Genomic DNA, 20,832 nt, shown 5'->3' with positions numbered 1-20,832 from the left:
GAGAGGCTCAGGTAGACCTGTTTGAATCACCAGAAACCTCCTATTGCCGGTTGTTTTACTCCCTGTCCGAGGGAACACTCAGAACAGATGCACTGGCGCACAGCTGGCCCCGGCGCCTTCGCAAATATGCGTTTCCCCCAGTGAGCCTACTTGCACAGACCCTGTGCAAAGTCAGGGAGGACGAGGAGCAGTTCCTGCTAGTTGCGCCCTATTGGCCCAACCGGACCTGGTTCCCAGAACTCTCACTCCTCGCGACAGCCCCTCCCTGGCCCATTCCTCTGAGGAAGGACCTTCTTTCTCAGAGACGGGGCACTCTCTGGCACCCGCGTCCAGACCTCTGGAAACTCCATGTCTGGTCCCTGGACGGGACGCGGAGGTTCTAGGTGACTTACCCCCCGAGGTACTTAACACCATCACTTCGGCACGTGCACCGTCTACAAGACGGGCTTACGCCTTGAAGTGGAACCTGTTCGTCGAGTGGTGTTCTTCTCGTCGAGAGGACCCCCGAAGATGCTCGATCGGTGTCGTGCTTTCCTTCTTGCAGCAGGGGTTGGAGCGTAGGCTGTCCCCCTCCACCCTCAAAGTCCATACTGCTGCTATCTCCGCATATCATGACCACATAGATGGCAAGTCTGTTGGTCAGCACGACCTGGTCGCCAGGTTCCTTAGCGGGGCGAGGCGATTGAATCCTCCTCGTCCTCCCTCCATACCCTCTTGGGACCTTGCTCTGGTGCTGAGAGCACTTCAGATTGCTCCCTTTGAGCCCTTGCAATCAGCAGACTTAAAGATTCTGTCTATGAAGACTTTGCTGCTGGTTGCATTGGCCTCCATCAAGAGGGTAGGGGACCTGCAGTCTTTTTCGGTCGACGAATCGTGCCTAGAGTTCGGGCCGGGTGACGGCCACGTGGTACTGAGACCCCGGCCTGGCTATGTGCCCAAGGTTCCTACCACTCCCTTCTGGGACCAGGTAGTGAGCCTGCAAGCGCTGCCCCCGGAGGAGGCAGACCCAGCCCTGGCTTTGCTCTGTCCAGTTCGCGCTTTGCGACTGTACATAGACAGAACTCAAAGCTTCAGGACCTCAGACCAGCTCTTTGTCTGTTATGGAGGCCAGCAGAAGGGAAAGGCTGTCTCCAAGCAGAGGATGGCCCACTGGATAGTGGATGCCATCGCCCTGGCTTACCAAGCTCAGGGCGTGCCCTGCCCACTCAGGTTGCATGCGCACTCCACGAGAGGCGTCGCATCTTCCTGGGCGCTGGCTCGTGGCGCCTCGCTAACAGACATCTGTAGAGCTGCGGGCTGGGTGACACCTAACACGTTCGCTAGATTCTATAGCCTTCGTGTCGAGCCGGTCTCCTCCCGTGTTCTCACCTCAGGTCAGAGGCACGGAGAGGCCCCGGCTTAGTGTCGGCTTGCTGCGCTTACATGCGCTTTTTCTCCAGAGAGTCCCTACAAGGCAGACCCTGTTGAGTCCTCCGATCTCCCTTCGGCAGCCGACGTGGCGGAGCGTCTGGCGCTAGGCCTATACTCCGTTGTATCCTTGAGAACCGGGTTTAGGCTGGGTACCATATGTGTGACCCTACTGGGATCCCATATGTCTAGTTCCACGGTTGCTCCTATACGAAGCCCGTGTCTTTCCCTCTGGGAGAACCCGCCTCTCATCGAGTTGGAGTCCCCAGTTCTTCCATACGTAGTACAGCCTACAGGTTAGTCCATATGTACTTCTCCACATAACTCCTTCGGGGAAGGATGTGGCTTCCGCAGCGTTCCTTTCCCAGCAGAAGGGTGCGCTTTCCCAGCGTTATCCAATAGAATCACTGAATGGGTTTTGGGGAACAGCAGTGATCGACACTCTCTGTGTTAGCCCTGTCCCACCGTCCGTAGGCAAGGGGGTTCAGGTGGCTTACAACAGAGCGCTGGAAGGGGGCAGCTCCTGTGGCGCTTTGGTAGGGATTCCTATTCGTCGGTCTGTCCGACGTACGTCGAACGTGACCGACTGAATGGGAACGTCTCGGTTACAAAGGTAACCCTCGTTCCCTGAAGGAGGGAACGGAGACGTACGTCCCGTCGCCACAGTCGCTGTACCCCGCTGATGCTGCCGCCTATCCGGTTCGGCTCCTCAGCGAAAACCTGAAGATGCAACGCACCTGCTGCTCATTATATACCCGCGCTGCGAGGCGAGCAGCTGATGCATATGATTGCATGCCAATGTGCATTGGCTCGTTGTAGTTACACTCGAAGTAGATTGGCCTCTCTAGCGAGATTCCTATTCGTCGGTCTGTCCGACGTACGTCTCCGTTCCCTCCTTCAGGGAACAAGGGTTACCTTTGTAACCGAGACGTTCACCTGTCTTTCTGTTGCCCCGTCAAGTGTTTGTGTTCCTTTTTTTTGTCTCGCGATAGTTCCGCCACAACCCGCCAGGGAATCCCTGTGACGTAATCAGGATCATGACATTTCCCATAAAAGAAGTGAACTTACTGGCATTCTGGAGCAACACTCGACATGCTCTTTTTGGATAATTAAACGCGATTGCGCCGTTCTCACTCCCTGTTTTTGTCTGTGACTGTTTTTTATTCTTGTGGAAATATCCAACCTGGTGGGATTATTTTGCCTTGGACTTCGTCACAGGACAGTGCTGTTCAACGCGCTCCCGAACTCAAAACGACTTAAAAGGACAATCTTGCACACACACGCATACATTTTTTATATATTGCTTTTCTGTTTCATCTTGTATAATACACTCTAGGTTGGAATTTATTCTTTGTTTTGTGGTTATTTGTTGTATCTGCACTCATTCAAACAGTTTTAGGAAGGAAAAGAAAAAACTTTATTTGTGTAGCCTGCCTTATTTAGGCAGAGTGTTACAGTCTTCACTGCATGTATAGTTATTACCAAACAAACTATAAAACACAGTTCTTCCTCTTTTTGTTTCCATTTTAAAAAATATCAAACATATGTGTCAATATGTGCATATAGTCTGCAAATATAAAACACACCCCTGACTCTTTTTGTTAAATGTCAGTTTTAATGGCCAACAATAGCCAAATACCCATTATATAAGTATAAGCAAAAGGTATAAGAAGCTACAATGAAAAATAAAGCAAATGATTCAGTCAAACATACAAAGTCAGCGCTCTAATAGGCTACAACAGTAAACTATAAGTTATGAGATTTCACTTTTAGTTCAACAAATTATAGATTTATGAGACCAAAGATCACCCGTTAGATTTACAAAAGATGAATTATATTATGTTTAAGCACTACAGAGACATCAGAGCCAGCGGCAAACGTCAGAAGGACTAGCCGAGGTAAGGATGCTCTCAGCGGGGTACATGAGCGCCCAGTGATCATCTGGATCTCACAACTCCAAATAGGTGCTACTTTTATCAATAAACCACAAATTTGAGCTTTAAACCAGTACATTCTTACATGCCTGAAAACTCTTAAAACTACATATCATGACATAATAACAGTAGTGTGTTACATGGGTTTTCTCCTCTGCTGCTGACACTTGCTGGTTAGTGCAAGATGCATTCTGGGATACCTGGCTGTCTCAAGTCCGCACAAGTCACCTCTCAATGCATCCTCGATAAAATGGCGGATCAAGAACACATCCGGGGATTTGAACTGTACTTGGCTAGATGTGAACTTTGAATTGGAACAGTACTTGGACAGCGACTGATGACGTTCAAACAAGTACAGACAAGAGCACATATTGAGAAACAGTTAACTATGAATAAATGAATGAATGAGGCATTTCGGGGTCTCTCCTCATTCACAACCTGGATAATTCAACAGCAGCCACAGAGCAACAGCGCCAACTATAGGTGGAGAGGAGAGATTTGTCTACCTTACACAGAAGAGGGATTGTTGCTCAGCACATAAAGATGAACTACTTATCATGATTGCAGACTGTGGTGATGTGGTTTCTCCACTGCATGGATCTTCATGTGTATCTTCAGCTGATTTTTAAAAGAGAAACTCTTTCCACACCGATCACACGTGTGCCGCTTCTCTCTGCTGTGGATCTCCTTGTGTGTTTTCAGACATGATGACTGATTGAATCTCTTGTCACACTGTGAACACTTGTAAGGTTTTTCTCCAGTGTGGATCCTCTCATGTGTTTTCAGATGTGATGACTGACTGAATCTCTTGTCACACTGTGAACAATTGTAAGGTTTTTCTCTAGTGTGAATCCTCTCATGTGTTTTCAGATTTGATGACAGACTGAATCTCTTGTCACACTGTGAACACTTGTAAGGTTTTTCTCCAGTGTGGATCATCTCATGTGTTTTCAGAGATGATGACTGACTGAATCTCTTGTCACAGTGTGAACACTTGTAAGGTTTTTCTCCAGTGTGAGTTCTCTGGTGCTGTTTTAAATGGTTTGCTATAGTAAAAGTCTTCTCACACTCAAAGCACATGTACTCTCTCACACCAGTGTGTATTTTCTCATGTTTATGTAAATAATGCAGCTGTGAAAAACTATTTCCACACACAGAACATGAATATGGCTTCTCCTTTGTATGAACTCTCAGGTGTTTCTTTAAGGTTGATTCCCCAAGAAATGTTTTGTCACATTGGTGACATGTGAATGGTCTCACTCCGGTGTGGATCCTCATGTGTGCTTTAAGGCTTGATGATTGACTGTAGCTCTTCCCACACTGATCACATGTGAACGGCTTCTCTCCTGTATGAACTCTCATGTGATCCTTAAGATGTTGTTTGGTTGAGAAACTCTTTCCACACTGAGTGCAGGTGAAAGATTTCTTGGCTCTTTTCTTTAGAAATGTCTTTAGTTCTTCACTCTCCTCGCTTTCTTCCATCAGGTCTGAAATGAGAGAGAAAATATTCATTTAATTTTCAGTACATCAAAATAATTTAAAGAGAGAAATATGAAGTGAAAAGGTCATAAAATTGAGACTTGCTGTGATAGACAACTGCTATAAAACATTCAGATCATTTTGATGCACAGTCCAGAATGAATCAAGTATAACACTTTATTTTGCACAGATAAACAAGGAGAAAATATCTTCTCTCCTGGGGGTGTTTTATTGCAGGGTGTTTTATCTCAGCTTTTGTTTTAGCAGGAAAATCAAGTCTTACACAATTTATTTTAATTTGAAACATTAGAGCATATTTCTGTAGTATTTAATTTATTTTCCTAAAACTGTGTAATTATTAAGGGCCTTTCACAGTAGACTTTTCCTTCCACTGACTTCCATTCATACACATGTGAATGTGGGACACCAGAAACACAAGATCAAGTGAAGTTTGCAGTAAAGTGGAGTAGATTGTATATTTTCAAATTTTGGAGTGATTATTATTTGTTATTTAGGTTTTTTAAAAAAATATATCACGTCATATCTTGACGTTGCCGTCTCTGTAGAAAGTTCACATGCTCAAAGTCTAGACTGACTGCATCTTTAAATGTGTTATTATCAGTGTCCTACATGATTCACTCAACCCTGTTACTTCTGACATGATTTTTCTCCTTTCAGAAACGCCCAGGAAGTGACATCTTCTGAAAATAATCTCAATCCATTGTCTCAGTTTTTACACAAATGAATAACTGCATTCATCAACCCTGTTACCAAAGTTACTGTAAGAAGAGATTTTGCTCAAGTTACACTCACAACCCTGTCAGCCATTCTGGAAAGTTCATTTACTTTATACATTTTGGTGTTACTGTTTATTCCTAAAAATAACAGTGTTGAAAACTGTATTGAAAACAAATTCTGGTAACACTCCTGCAAATTGTGAACCAGATATGAAATAAATGTAAAATGCATATTTAGTTTGATCTGATGTTGACAATCAATATGACGGTTTATCAAACCGAGCATGTATCATTTGTGTATGTATCATTTCATAGTTCTACTGTTTCTCTAAATGTGCAGAAGTGCTTAAATCTTTCTAACATGAATGTTGTTCAGCATCATGAAGGAATGAAGAATAAACACCAACCTCTTTGTTCTTCAGTATCTTCAGTGTGTTTCATTCTGCAGGGTTCTGGATCACTCATGTTCTCTGCGGTTTTCAGCTCTTCCTGATGCTTCAGTGCTCTTCTGATGGGAATATTCCAGCATTTATTGATGAACTGCTGTGGGAGGAGCTTCACTGGTGATGTGACTGCTATATGAGGAGCTTCATTAAGTAATTGCAGTGGGCGGGGCTTTGTTGACTGAACTGCAGATTGGTTGGAGGAGCTGATCTGCCCAAATCAAAAATAAATCAGTTACTGTGTTTGTTTTTATAGGGTTAAAGTCCAGATATCAAACTGTAGTGTCTGCATCAAATGAAATGTACAAAAGTGATTTTACATAGAAAACCCATTAAATGAAATGTGTCTGTTTTAATGTTTCAAATTACTTTTGTGAAAACAAAATGTTTTAATGTCCCATCATCATTTAGTGTAACGGATACATTTAATGCAAAAAGGAAGCAGTTATTTTGACCTGTATTTAATAAAATATATATAAGAATAAGAGATCATACTAAATTTCATTATATTTTAAATGATTAAAAACTTCTTGCTGACAAACTGGTGAAAGCTAGTGGTTTGAAGGAAAGTGGTGTAAAGTATAAAGATTTAAAATGACAATTAAAGAGTATTTTGGGCTGCAGTGTGATCCTTCAACAGTGTTTGAATGTCATCAAGTGATTCTCCTTCTAAATATGCCTGAAAAGTTGTTTTCTTCTTTCTTTCTTTTTTAATTAATTATTTTTTGTGCTATATTAACCACTTTTTGTATTTCACCCATAAACTGCATTAGAGCATTAAGAATTTATATCGGTCTATCGTAAAGCAACTGATGCTAATTCAGAACTTTATTCAGTTTCTCCATTAAAATATTGAGATATCTAGTAGTAAAGAACTGTAAGAAAAACAGTTAAAAGCATAAAGACAAAAATAATTGTTCATTTTTGAGGTCCACAAATCCCCTCAGTCTGTTGACAGCAATGAAATGAGCTTTAAGTGTCAATTTACAGCAGATCTGAAGACATCAGCATAATAAATGAGGTGAAAACAGGAACTATTGACATGAAATAAAGAGTGTTTTCAGCAGCTCTGTTAATATTGATGATCCTCAGACTATCAACACCCATTCAACAAGACATTCAGATCATTAGCAGATCATCTCACTTTATTCTGTTAGAAACTGATTATTTGAGTCACGATGTATGAGAAAATCCTATAAACTGCTCTAGTGAAAGACAATACCTTTATTTTTCACAACATGACATGGATAAAACACCAATAACACAAAAACAAACACTAATGACACTCATTTCATCAACCACTGCTGCTAAATAACCACATCAATATAACATATATGAACTGAAAGTTTGATTTTCTAATAATAAGTACACTGCAGTAGTGAAATTAGATCAGAAGAGACAATGATCACAAAACCATTCGAAATAAAGAGCAGCACAAAGTAGGGTTGTCGTCATAATACAGAATCATCTCATATTTAAGATATCAAAGCAGTGATCTGTATTAAATCCAGTATAATTACCAGTACAGGCTACATGTAGATTAGAGAGGATGAATTAAAGTGTGAACTAAATGTAAATGAGGTGTGTGTGTGTGTGTGTGTGCGCACACTCTCACGTGAGCCTCACAGGAGGCGGTTGTAACAATAAAAATACTTATTTTATTGGAACAAAGCAGTTAAAACTTATATCATCTTAATCTCTATAATCTAGCTTTATCCAGCAATATTGGAGATGCTGTCATGCGTCCTTCAACCAGACTCCCATTCTGGTTTATATTTCTGAAAACTTTTTTTCTTTTTCTTTCACAAGCTGGACTAATAACAGCTGCCATCAAGTTAAACCTCCGCCACTGTCAGCATCCAGTCTGGATGATCATGTGATGTATCAACAACCAATGACAGAGAGCTTTACTTAAACTGAGCCTCAAGACAGAAGAAGCACAAGAGAGTCTTCTCCATCACTCCTGAAGACCTTCAGCTGCGGCGGGTGAGAACTTTATGATTGAGGTAGATCTGACTATCCTGACCCTACCTGAATAATCACGGTTAAAGCTGAATGATTAAAAGACACACCGACTGACAAAATATATGACCTATGACGTTTGCATATTTTTCATAATATTTATGTTGTAACTGTTATCTGGGGAATAATATGAGCTTTGTTCATGAACTTTGACATCATGAATGTAAACTCCCCAGGAGTGTTTTTGACGTTTCATATCAGGCCTCCTCCATTCACATTTTGTTTTAAAGTCCCCCTTGTAGTCAATTATTTTTTCCCTTAAAACTCATCTTTGATCACCAAAATGATTCCACACTGACTGAATATGCACATGAATCACGGTCACACACTCAGAGCAATATTGTTTTAGCTATGCTTTATAATATTAAAATATTTTGAAGGACAAAAACATGAACTTTATTGGCTTTACTTCAAGTCAGCTGTCACTTTACTTTGGCGCGAGCCCCTATGCGCTCGCACACTTGGCGCAGCTTTTGTATACAACTATTGTTTTACTACAGTAACCATAGTTTAATTATAGTGAAAGTACTCGGTTACTAATGTAACCTCGGTTCCCTTAGATACTGAACGAGAACTGCGTCATTTGTCTTTCTAAAACAAGACGCTATGAGGGGGAAACTCCTTTTTCTCTGATTACTGAAGCCTTTTTCAATCACGCAGTGAAACTGCATGGCCATTGGTTCGTGAAGTTAAAGTAAACAAACCAAGCCAATGGTGAGCGAGCCCGCCATTTTGATGGGGAATCGGGCTATTTAAGCAGATTTTATTCTGACTGAAGTAACGGCATGAGGCGCCCGCAAGTAGCACGGCAAAGTATGCAGTACTCATTCTGTATCTAAAGGAACAAAGGTTACATTAGTAACTGAGTACTTTACCTTTCGATACTACACTTGTACTGCGTTGTTTTTCTTTCTAAGGTAATATGCTACGGGACAATATAACCACACCGTGCTACTAAGGGGGGGCGACAGAGCATTCGAGCGGCGCACTGAGAAGGGCTTGCAACAGGTGGTCATAGTATAGTGCATCCCGAAAAATCGGTGACTTGAAGACACCGTAGTCATCGGAATTAGCCAACCGTGCCGAACCGTAGGCTACTGCTAGAATGTGAGTAGTGACGTCATCAATCAGAAACAGTCACTTGTCTGTCGTCTGGCTGCCAGTTTCTCCGTAGCTTGCTAAACATGATATTTGAGCAACATGAACACAAATTAATCATACAATTAAAAGAAATAACTGATCATCCTACATAACGAGGTCACTATTTACATAGCATATCGTGTGTAAAATCTTGTGTTACTAAGGCAACGACTGAAGAGCTCCGTTATCAGCCCCACAGTGGAAAACGAATAGCACAGAATGGAATGGGAAAGCAAAGATAATGGTTTGGCCCGACGCTGAAAAAGCTGCTAACAAGAAGTAAAAAAAAAAAAAAAAAAAAGAGATACAACGCCAAAGTTGCACTGCTCTGCTCTTGCTCTGGCTAGATTACAGCTTTCATGCGGGTTGAGTCGAGAATTATACGATTATAATATAATTATATCGATCGGATGTGTATCATTATATCGAGCTACCGTGCTCACGCAGCTGCATGGTGGCACAAACACTCATACAAACAGTAGCTGCACAAAATGTGAAGATCGCGCACACAGAGAGGAACGCAGAAACTAGTTGCCAGTGCTGTCATGTTATTTATAACTAAAGTAGCTTAGAAACTTAAAACTTATTATAGCATATATTTTTCTGCTTTTGAAGTAACTATTTACAAACCACAGCTTCACAATTAATAAAGATACGGTATGACTAATTCACACACGCAATCGCTCTCATTATGTACTGGTAATGTTCTAATTTATCTGTATCTGATTTACAACAAGCAGAAATGTGTAAGAAATATTACGAACCATAGATAAAATAACTGCTGCAAGTGAGCTGTTATGTCAGATCAATCTTTCAATAGGACTTTCAATATCCCACCTTTAACAGTCAATCACATTTACAGTACAAACCTTGTCAGTGAACTATGAGGGCAAAAAAAAAAAAAAAAAAAAAAAAAAACGGCCCCTTACAGATGCTAAAGCTGCAGCTGAAATTGGTAATTTCTTCACATATTTACTAGTTTCTACATGGTGAATGGCAAGTAGTGCACTGTATAGAGAGCAAGGAATGATTCAGGCAATGTAAATATGCTTTCCTTTGATTTCAAACCACGGGCTTGAGACTTTCTTTTTTTCACTGCAGTTTTAAACAGTAAATACTCAGCAATGGTGCTGATTCTTGAATTTGCACGTTTTGTCTTAAAGCATATTAAAAACACCACATAGACATATAAACATTAGTTAACATTAAAAATTTGATTTTCACCACAGAGAGTCTTTAAGAGTTTGGTCCGATGGTGCTGAAGATACAATGGATTTCTTCTGTCTTGGGGAAGAGTTCTCTCTCTCTTCTAGGTGAGCACATGGCTGGGGCAGGTCGAGGCCTGTGAGGCCACAGAGCGGCCAGGAGCTACAGAGAATCAGTCAGGAGCAAGAGAGAGGGAACAAACTGGGTGGGTGGTTTAGCTTCTTTATAAAAGTCTCTTACTCTTAGAAAAGTCCTACTTTTTACTAAGAATTCTTTGACACTTAAGTCAAAGCTTAAGACTATTCTTACGAGGCACAGGTCTTTTTGATATGGGATGCTCTTCTCACACTGAAGACATGGGAACTCTCTGGTGAGTTATTACACGATTCTCATAGTTTTCCTGTCTGTGAAACTATTTCCCAGTAGTGTCAAGTATTTGAGTAAATGTAATTGGTTACTGTACTTAAGTGTCTTCTTGGCTACTTTGTATCAAAGATATTAGCAACTTTTACTCTCTACTTGACAACATTTTTGAACAAGTAAATGTACTTTACTCCATTACATTTTCTGCAGCAGTTCCTGCTATAAAGAAGGCATTGAAGGTATTATATCTTGTATGTTTGCCTTTATCCACCCAAACTTGTCCACAAGGCTACTTTACATGAATGCAAGTACATTAGCAGGTAGTTGTGAATCAAAGGTGTTTGATTTAGGAGATGAGGCAGATAAGGTATCTGAACTTTAATTCAAGTATTGTTTTTAGGTACTCTTTACACCTCTGCTATTTCCACAGTGATGACTTCTAAAAGACTTCTCTTTCGAGTGAATCCTCGTGTGGCTCTTAAGGTTACCTTTTAATCTGAAACTCTTACCACACTTATCACAAATGAATGGCTTCTCTTCGGTATGAATATTCATGTGGTTATAAAGGGTCAATTTATGTGTGAAACTCTTTCCACACTGATCACATGTGTATGGCTTCTCTCCAGTGTGAATATTCATGTGGGCTGTAAGACTTCCTTTTCTACTGAAACTCTTTCCACACTGTTGGCAGGTGTGAGGCTTTTCTCCAGTGTGAATTCTCATGTGGATTTCAAGTTTTCCTTTTTCTTTGTAACTCTGTCCACACTGTTGGCAGGCGAATGGGCTCTCTCCAGTGTGAATTCTCATGTGGACTATAAGTCTTCCTTTTACAGGGAAACTCTTTCCACACTGTTGGCAGGTGTGAGGCTTTTCTCCAGTGTGAATTCTCATGTGGACTTTAAGACTTCCTTTTTGACTGAAACTCTGTCCACATTGTTGGCAGGTGAAAGGTTTCTCTCCAGTGTGAATTCTCATGTGGTCTTTAAGATTTCCTTTTTGACTGAAACTCTTTCCACACTGTTGGCAGGTGTAAGGCTTTTCTCCCGTATGAATCCTCATGTGGACTTTAAGGTAGTCTTCACGTGTGAAACTCTTTCCACACTGTTGGCAGGTGAAATAACTTTTAGTTCCTGTCTTTTGAGCTCTTTTTCGTGAGGAAGACTTTTTAGCCTGTGTCGCTCTTTCCCCAGTCATGAAATCATTATATTTATCATAATGTTTTTTCTCTTCTTGCATTTCATTAAGTTCATGACTCGTCTCTTTCAGTGTCATTAGGTCTAGGGCAAAAACAGACATAAAACAATTTAGACATTTAAAGCATCAAAACCAACAACATGTATGATCTATACCAGGGGTGTCCAAACCTGCTCCTGGAGAGCTACAGTCCTACAGATTTCAGCTCCAACCCCAATCAAGCACACCTGAACCAGATAACCAGGGTGTTCAGGGTTGCTTGATAATTACAGACAGGAGTGTAGGAGCAGGGTTGAAACTGAAGTCTGCAGGACGGTAGCTCTCCAGGAGCAGGGTTGGACACCCCTGGTCTATACCCTACCCTATGGATCAGGGATGGGCAGCTTTGGTCCTGGAGGACCACCGTCTTTTAGAGACTTGGGGTTAAATTTTGAGGTTGGCTTAAATTTTGCATGTGTGTTTGATCAGGGATGGAGCTAAACTCTACAGAATAGTGTCCCTCCAGAACCCGAGTTGGCCATCCCATCTAAAGATCTTATACTCAATACACCAGTGGTTTTCAAACCTGGTCCAAAGGGACCCACCACTGTACATTCTGTATCTCTTCTGTATTTTTCACATCTGGTTAAGATCATGAGCTTGTTAAAAGATTGTTGACATTGATGGAGGAATTTGCAGCTTTAATCGCAAACTACTGTTCCTGTTCATCAATAAGGTGAGAACTGGACCCGTTATAAACCTAAATATAGTTTAATTAATTCATTGAAAAGTGTACTGTTCTATTAGTTATAGAAGATATTTGTTGTTTTAATTATGACAGACAAGCACACACACATAAGTAGTAACCATTCGGTACTCTGGCAGGGTTAGCAATCTCACTACATCCATACTGAGCCTAATCCTAATCCAACCGTGCCTCTTCAAGCGGTCCAGGGAACAGTACTGAGCAATCACACAAGTCAAACGAATCAGACTTAGGGGGTCAAAAGTGCTCGGCCTTTTTTCGATCACCTAGTGCAAGTACACCCTTAATTTCTTATTTTAAAGGGGTGGTTAAGTGGTTTTTTTCTAGGCTTGATTGTGTTCTTGGGGCACAGTTTAACATGTCTTAATGCCTTGTTTTTTTGAAAACGCTGTATTTTTCATATATTTTACCTTTATTCTACACCTCTGTTTCCACTGTCATATGAACGGCTCGTTTGACTTCCTGCTTCTATGAAGCCGCTCCCTCCAGATTACGCAATGTGCTCAGATTGGTTAGCAGGTTGGTAGCTGGCCCAGTGTATCGTGATTCGCTGAAGTGTCCGGAAACGACACGCCCCATACCATCCGTTGCTTCAGTCAAAATGTAAATAACGGCGTTTATTGCTGTATCAAATTGAGCCCAAATCAGACCCAGATGAAGAGGGTCAATCGCAATCGCGGCTTTTAAAGGACGTTTATGAACGGTATTTCATTTTGTCGTTGTGTCCAAGTGTTTATTCTGTCACTGCTGTTTGTTAGCTTTCAATATACAGTTTTATCCTGATTAAAGCTTTACTGTAGCCGAATACATGACTGAGTAGTCGCATTTTTGTAAAGGAAGCTTTTAATTTATAGAATGAACAACTGTTTGTCTATGAACATATAATAGTTTGTTGGTGTTTGTAGAATTTAGCTAACTGGCTAGCGAAGCAAAAACGAGTTGCTCTTTGTATATGTCCTTGATGCAACCAAAAATAGCAACAGAACTCTACGTTTAAAAGACATGTACAAACAATAAAATGTACTTACAGTTTGAAGCCAATAAACAGCAGCTTCTGCTTTTAAAGTGGGAACTGCTCCATCTTTCAGTAAAAGCCTTTGAGCAAATCCAGCATTGAACTCGTGTAGATTCTGGAAGCTGCTTCAGCGCCGCATCCAGTGTAGAAAATATCACAGATTATAATGGGTTCTATTATCTTTTGACGCGTCGCGTGTACACAACTCTTCCGCTTCCACATGCTGCACCACATGGCCTCGCCCACTTTGTTGCGTGTTCCCGGGGGTGTGTTTTGCAGGGTTTATGATGTCACCTACCCGTTGTAGTCCAAAACCGGTCGTGTTTGCAGGCATTAAACTTTAAAAGACAATATCTCCGTTTGCATTGAACTTTCAGCACTGTAACTTTGCAGACACTGTTTATGCTCAAGCAGCAACATTACACACTAACTAAAGTTAAAAAAGTGAAATCGCATTTAACCACCCCTTTAAGACACGTTTTGAGATTTTCTGTCATTTATGACATCACGCTTTCCTGTTATTGACAGTATTTTCCAGCAGTCTGTTTTCACTGATATACGGTAGGGGCGCTCATCTGAAACAGTATAAAACCTCCAGATCAAAACACAGACGAAGTAGCAGAAACAAGCGATAAAAGCTTTAATCAATTACATGCAAACTAACACAATCATCAATCATTAATCAACACTAAAATCAAAGCTTTTTAATGTTACTGAATGAAATATTGAGCACATGAAGAGGTGTGAGATAATATGTAAGGTATCAAAAGTAGAAAATGCAAGATTTAGGGGGGTTGATGGATGTGATCTATGAATCCGATCCAGACGTGGTCTTTATTAAAAAAAAAAAAAAAAGCTAGATTTTCTCAGTTTTTTGTTCAAAATGTTGCTTTAAAAAAAAATAATAAATAATAATAATAATGAAACATAACCACATTAAAGTGTTATTAAAAAGATTGCATAAAGGTAGAATAAAATGTTTGTTTTGATTCTTTTATTAAAAGCAGAGGCTGTAGTATTTTTCTTGACATATTTCATGTTCAGCTATTCATACAAAATCTTTAAATCATTAAAGTTTTGTGAAAATCATAAAATGCTGGTGGTGGCTGGCAACTTTTTTTGGAGGCTTTCCACAAGGTTTAGGAGTGTGTTTATAGGAATTTATATATATGTATACCTTTCTTCTAGAAGCACATTTGTGAGGTCAGGCACTGATGTTGGCGAGAAGGCCTGGCTCACAGTCTCCACTCTAATTCATCCCAAAGGTGTTCTGTCGGGTTGAGGTCAGGACTCTGTGCAGGCCAGTCAAGGACCTTGCTTTCTGCACTGGTGCACAGTCATGTTGGAACAGGAAGGGGCCATCCCCAAACTGTTTCCACAAAGTTGGGAGCATGAAATTGTCCAAAATGTCTTGGTATGCTGAAGCATTAAGAGTTCCTTTCACTGGAACTAAGGGTTCAAGCCCAACCCCTGAAAAACAACCCCACACCATAATCCCCCCTCCACCAAACTTTACACTTGGCACAATGCAGTCAGGCAAGACTCATACATCGGAATACATCATACATCGAATCTGAAGGATCGAAGGATCAGCCTGCAATAGTACAGACATTTCAAAATAAGAGGCCTGGTGTATTTCGGGCTTGTTTATAATTAAAAGTCACATGCTAAGTTTATTATTTTTCTTTTGGGCATTATTGGTATTTTGGTTACACAATAAATTGTATTTAATTTGGTTTCCATTTAATTCATAGTAAATTATTGTAGTCTCCCCTACAGGAAGAAAAGGCTAAGAACATTATTTGACACATATATTATTCATTATATAAATTTTACTAGTAAAATCCGTGCCTTTCACTGGAAGAGGTGTTAGTAAGGCCAGCAGGGGGTGCTCACCATGTGGTCTGTGTGGGTCCTAACGCCCCAGTATAGTGATGGGGAAACTGTACTGTAACAAGCACCTTCCTTCGGATGATACGTTAAACCGAGGTCCTGACTCTCTGTGGTCATTAAAAATCCCATGGTACTTCTCGTAAAGAGTAGAGGTGTAACCCTGGTGTGCTGGCCAAATTCCCTCCATAGGCCCTTACCAATCACGGCCTCCTAATAATCCCCATCCATTGAATTGGCTCTTTCACTCTCTCTCCTCTCCACCTACAGCTGGTGTGTGGTGAGCGCACTGGCGCCGTTGTACTGTGGCTGCCGTCGCATCATCCAAGTGGATGTTGCACACTGGTGGTGGATGAGGAGAGACCCCTGATATGATTGTAAAGCGCTTTGGGTGTACAGTTGTACATAGGAAAGCGCTATATAAATGCCTCATTCATTCATTCATTCATTCACTATATGACAGAAAGGAGAACATAGGAAAAGGATAACCATTTAAATGCTGTAATTTTGCATAATTTACAATGCATAATAATGCATAATATTAGTATGTAATTAAATGTAATCGTATGCTATGCAATTAAAATTAATTTCGATAAATAAAAATACTGTTCAAAATCACACGTTATTTGTCACATGTAGTAGACCATTTTTGTGCCGTGGGTAATAGGAGGATTTTTCACCCGACTACCACCGCAAGTATGTTTCAAACCTGTGGGAAGCACTGAATATTCTAAAAGCACCTCATGTAAACACCTTAAAGGTGCCGTAGAATGTGTTTTCAAAAGATGTAATATAAGTCTAAGGTGTCCCCTGAAGGTGTCTGAAATTTCAGTTCAAAATACCCCATAGATTTTTTTTTATTCATTTTTTAACTGCCTATTTTGGGGCATAATTAAACATGTGCCGATTCAGGCTGCGGCCCCTTTAAATTCTCGTCCTCCCCGCCCCCGGAGCTCGCGCTTGCCTTAAACAGCATAAACAAAGTTCACACAGCTAATATAACCCTCAAAATGGATCTTTACAAAGTATTCGTCAGTCAAAGTGCAGCATGTCTAATCGCGTAAGTATGGTATTTATTTGGATGTTTACATTTGATTCTGAATGAGTTTGATGGTGCTCTGTGGCTAAAGCTAACATTACACACTGTTGGAGAGATTTATAAAGAATGAAGTTGTTTATTAATTATACAGACTGCAAGTGTTTAATAATGAAAATAACGACAGTCTTGTCTCCGTGAATACAGTAAGAAACGATGGTAACTTTAACCACATTTAACAGTACATTAGCAACATGCTAACGAAACATTTAGAAAGACAATTTACAAATATCACTAAAAATATCATGATATCATGGATCATGTCAGTTATTATTGCTCCATCTGCCATTTTCGCTATTGTCTTTGCTTGCTTACCTAGTCTGATGATTCTGCTGTGCACATCCAGACGTCCTGCCCTTGTCTAATGCCTTGAATATGGGCTGGTATATGCAAATATTGGGGGCGTACATATTAATGATCCCGACTGTTGCGTCACAGTCAGTGTTATGTTGAGATTCGCCTGTTCTTCTGAGGTCTTTTAAACAAATGAGATTTATATAAGAAGGAGGAAACAATGGTGTTTGAGACTCACTGTATGTCATTTCCATGTACTGAGCTCTTATTATTCAACTATGCCAAGGTAAATTCAATTTTTGATTCTAGGGCACCTTTAATCATAATATTGTCTCATTCAGAATAAGGTCAATAATTGTATTCGTCTGAAAGAAGAATGTCATATACACTTAAGGAGGCTTGAGGGTGAGTTAATCATGGGATAATTTTAATTTTTGGGTGAACTATTACTTTAATGTTCAATTACTGCTATGTTCAGGTATGTTAAAATGATAGTACAACACTTTTGAGCATGAACAGAAAAACTTCTTTACTTTTCCATTGTTCTCTATTCAGAAGTAGATATTGGGTTTAATGTTGCACAAAATATTCTCTATTTCTGTAGAGCTGGACATTTTAATAATGATCAAATGACTGAGTTCAGCTGTGAGAATAAAACCAACCTGTTTGTTCCTCAGTATCTTCATGTTTCACACTGATTGTTTCTTCAATCTTTATTTCTTCAGTCTCCTCTTTAATAAAATCAATCTTCATGTCTTCACTCTCCTCTTTAATGAACGCCATCTTTAAGAAAATAATAATTAATGTTATTAAGTAACGTTATTAAGTAATTAAGTTAATGGTTTAGACAAAAAGCACTCAAAACTAACACTATAATAAACACTTCATATTTAGGCATTTATGATCTACACTTGGTATTTAAAGAATTATAGATTATATTTAAATGATTACTCTTTGATGAAAACATGTTTAGTTAGTTTGTTAGTGTTTGTTGTTCTCGTTCATGTTCACTATTTGAGCAGCACATGTCATGAGTCACTGAATCATTTCTCAAAGTGTTTGATTCAATTGACTCGGAGTTGAAAAGTTCAGTTTCTCAATCATTACTCGCCAGAGACTGAACTCGTGTTCATGATAAACTGATTTATGATATATAGAGGCGGTTTCCCGGACAGGGTTTAAATGAAAGGGAATAAAACTAAAATGAAACTAACCCTTTAAGCCAGGATAGGCCTTAATCTAGAATAGTTAATCATGTCTTAAAAATGGCTTTCTGAAACACAGATTAAGTACAGATTACTAAAACCTGGACTATGGAGTCTTGAATTAAAATAAACCAGATTAATTTAAAACCAACTGTGTTCATCTGAATTAGCATGAGAGAGGGTGCCTAGAAAACCTAGAAAAAAGAAAAAATACAACCTTTACTAAACAAGAGACAGTTCTTTTAAATCAAAATACATCAGCTGTGAAAAAAAGGTAATGCCTGGAAATCTGTTTGTAATGAATTATTTTTAAATAGATGAATTATATATATATATATATAATAATAATCATATGACTATTAATGCTTTTGTTTTGTTCTTTACATAGCAACAAACTAAACATAACTATTTGATTTACACATGTGATAATCAGTGTTGGCAGACTAGAAATGATACTGGTTTGATCTAAAGCACTATCATAGTTGTTGCTTCATTATATTATAAAAAAGACTATTCTTGTGCGCAGGTCCTCAACCCAAACACAAGCTCAACACTTCACCAACAGTAAGCTAATCTCCAAAAAACACTAACATAACAAAAACTTTTACTTAATAGAACATTAAACAGTAAGAAGTCTCTCCATATTCTCGTCTTTATAAAAAACGCATAAAATAACACTTTTTCAACATTTACTCTCCCAATTCAGCCCAGTGCAAAGCATGATGGGGAGTGAAAGTCTTGTTTGATTGGGTTACTTGACTAAAACATGTTATTTCAAAATGAAAACATCAAGTGAGTTCTAGTAACCATTTCAAGTCAATTTAACATGAAGCAATCACATTTGAACCAAAAAACAATGGTGTTAAATCAAAATTTAAAATTCAGCATATATATATATATATTACACACACACACACACAGTGTGTATCAATATTGATATATATCTCAAGAAATACATGAGCCTTCTTTGAAACACAATGATAATCTGAAGTTAAACCTCTTCCTGGTAGGTTTAATTTAAGCCTCAATTTAGTCCTGCTGCAGGGGCCAGTTGCATAAACTTAGTCACTATATTAAGACTGTGTCTTAAGAACTAGTTTGACCATCTTGCAGTTAACCAAGGGGTAATCAATGTTATTTTTCCAATTCAAATTACACCAATCTACCTTTTTATGTAACAGACTTTAAAAAATTAGGACCACTCTTCAAGATAAACATTAGTGTCTTAACTTTTAAGACTAGTCTTAAGTGTTTTATGTAACAGCGGAGTAGCTCTAGTCTTCCTCCAGGAAATGAGCATCAACTATATTACAATATTTTAAACCATGTCAGAGAAAGCAGATTTCTGTTTATCTGGTTTAAAGGGCCATTTTATTCTAGGACTAGGCTTAATCTCTGTCCGGGAAACCGCCCCACAGAGAGAGAAATGAGACACATGTTTACTGTTTCTCATCAGTGGATGAGCTTTACTCACACAAATATCCTTCATTACACTTAGATAAATAAATACATTAAATAGTAAATTAACTAATTTCACATCGTTTGTTAAAAAAAAAACCACATATGTAATTCATTGAACTGTTTCTGTCGATTAAAACAGGTTAAATTCTTAAAACAAACCTTTATTCATCAGAATCACAACAGATGAAGGAGTTCGGCGCAGTCTTATGACGTCATGTCGTCACTCCAAAATAAAAGTCCTGTTCACACACAGCATTGTCTACAATCACAGAAGTGCATAGAAATCTAACTGTTTTACCAGATAATCTTTGTATTAAAATAAAAAGAAACATGTTAAAAAGGTTGTACATGAGTTAATTCATGTGTCCATCTAAAAACAACAATGAGAGAGAAAAAAATACAATAAAATAGGGGACATACGGACATCACAAAAGATTATAATAATTAAATCAACACAGTATTACATTTCATCAATGTAAATAAAATTATAAATTTAAAGGTTCTTCACAACAGATTCACATTTCTGACACGTTTGATTTGAAATGTTTTGACATTTTCTTAAAGTAAAAACTAAAATTGGGTTTAAAGTGGATAATTCTGGCTTTGTAAAGATGAAATTTACCCAGAACACAAAGTAGTAAAACAGTGCAATCAAGTATAAGATCCTTAGAATGAAAATCAGACAAGAAAATGATAGATTCAGTTATTTGTACCAGTTTGTTACAGCAGAAGAAAACTAACATGGTAACTTCTGACCAAAAGGACTTTGAGAATGGGCACTGATAATACAAATGTAGAACTTCTTCAGTATTACAAAAGGAACATAAAGAAGACACATTCTCAGAAAACCTGCTCAAAAATAAATTACAAGGGTAATACCTAAGAGCAATTTTAAAACGGAGTTCTTTAATTTTGCTTTTAATCAATTTAAATCAGAGTTTAGATAACAGATACTCTAGATTGTGCTTCAGGGAAGGTTCTGGGAGTTGAAGAAAAATCATTTCTAATAAAGAAGTTATTGCATTTTTTTTATCTAATACATGAACACCATTGATTGCAAGTGAAGGAAAATGATTGTTTAAACAAATCTTTAATCAAAGTTTTTAAACTGCCAGGAATACTTTTAATCACCTTATTAAAGTCTCTTAATGAAATTGTAGCACTTTTCAAAGACACAAAATCAGAAAAAGAGAGAAGGACT

At 39.0% G+C, this 20,832-nt stretch overlaps 1 protein-coding gene across 1 annotated transcript; it reads right to left on the bottom strand.

Moving 5' to 3' along the window:
- Nucleotides 1-2,936: 2,936 nt before the first annotated feature.
- On the bottom strand, nucleotides 2,937-20,000 carry LOC127507986 (zinc finger protein 845-like). The gene is made up of 5 exons (XM_051885405.1): nucleotides 19,791-20,000; nucleotides 17,628-17,748; nucleotides 11,143-12,008; nucleotides 5,965-6,211; nucleotides 2,937-4,828 (listed from the first exon to the last, which is right to left on the bottom strand). Exons 2-5 carry the CDS (start codon nucleotides 17,746-17,748, stop codon nucleotides 3,897-3,899), a joined length of 2,166 nt encoding a protein of 721 aa, XP_051741365.1. The 5' UTR covers nucleotides 19,791-20,000; the 3' UTR covers nucleotides 2,937-3,896.
- Nucleotides 20,001-20,832: the final 832 nt, after the last annotated feature.

This window comes from Ctenopharyngodon idella, chromosome 3, assembly GCF_019924925.1.
Source record: "Ctenopharyngodon idella isolate HZGC_01 chromosome 3, HZGC01, whole genome shotgun sequence".
Classification (NCBI taxonomy): Eukaryota; Metazoa; Chordata; class Actinopteri; order Cypriniformes; family Xenocyprididae; genus Ctenopharyngodon; species Ctenopharyngodon idella.
This window is presented reverse-complemented; position numbering and strand designations above follow the sequence as displayed.

Coding starts and splice junctions, on each gene's coding strand:
- LOC127507986 (XM_051885405.1), bottom strand. CDS start 17,748: ATGGCGTTCATTAAAGAGGAGAGTGAAGACATGAAGATTGATTTTATT. Junction 12,009..17,627: donor AGATACTGAGGAACAAACAG/GTTGGTTTTATT, acceptor TTTTTGCCCTAG/ACCTAATGACACTGAAAGAG. Junction 6,212..11,142: donor ACTGTGGAAATAGCAGAGGT/GTAAAGAGTACC, acceptor TGATTTGGGCAG/ATCAGCTCCTCCAACCAATC.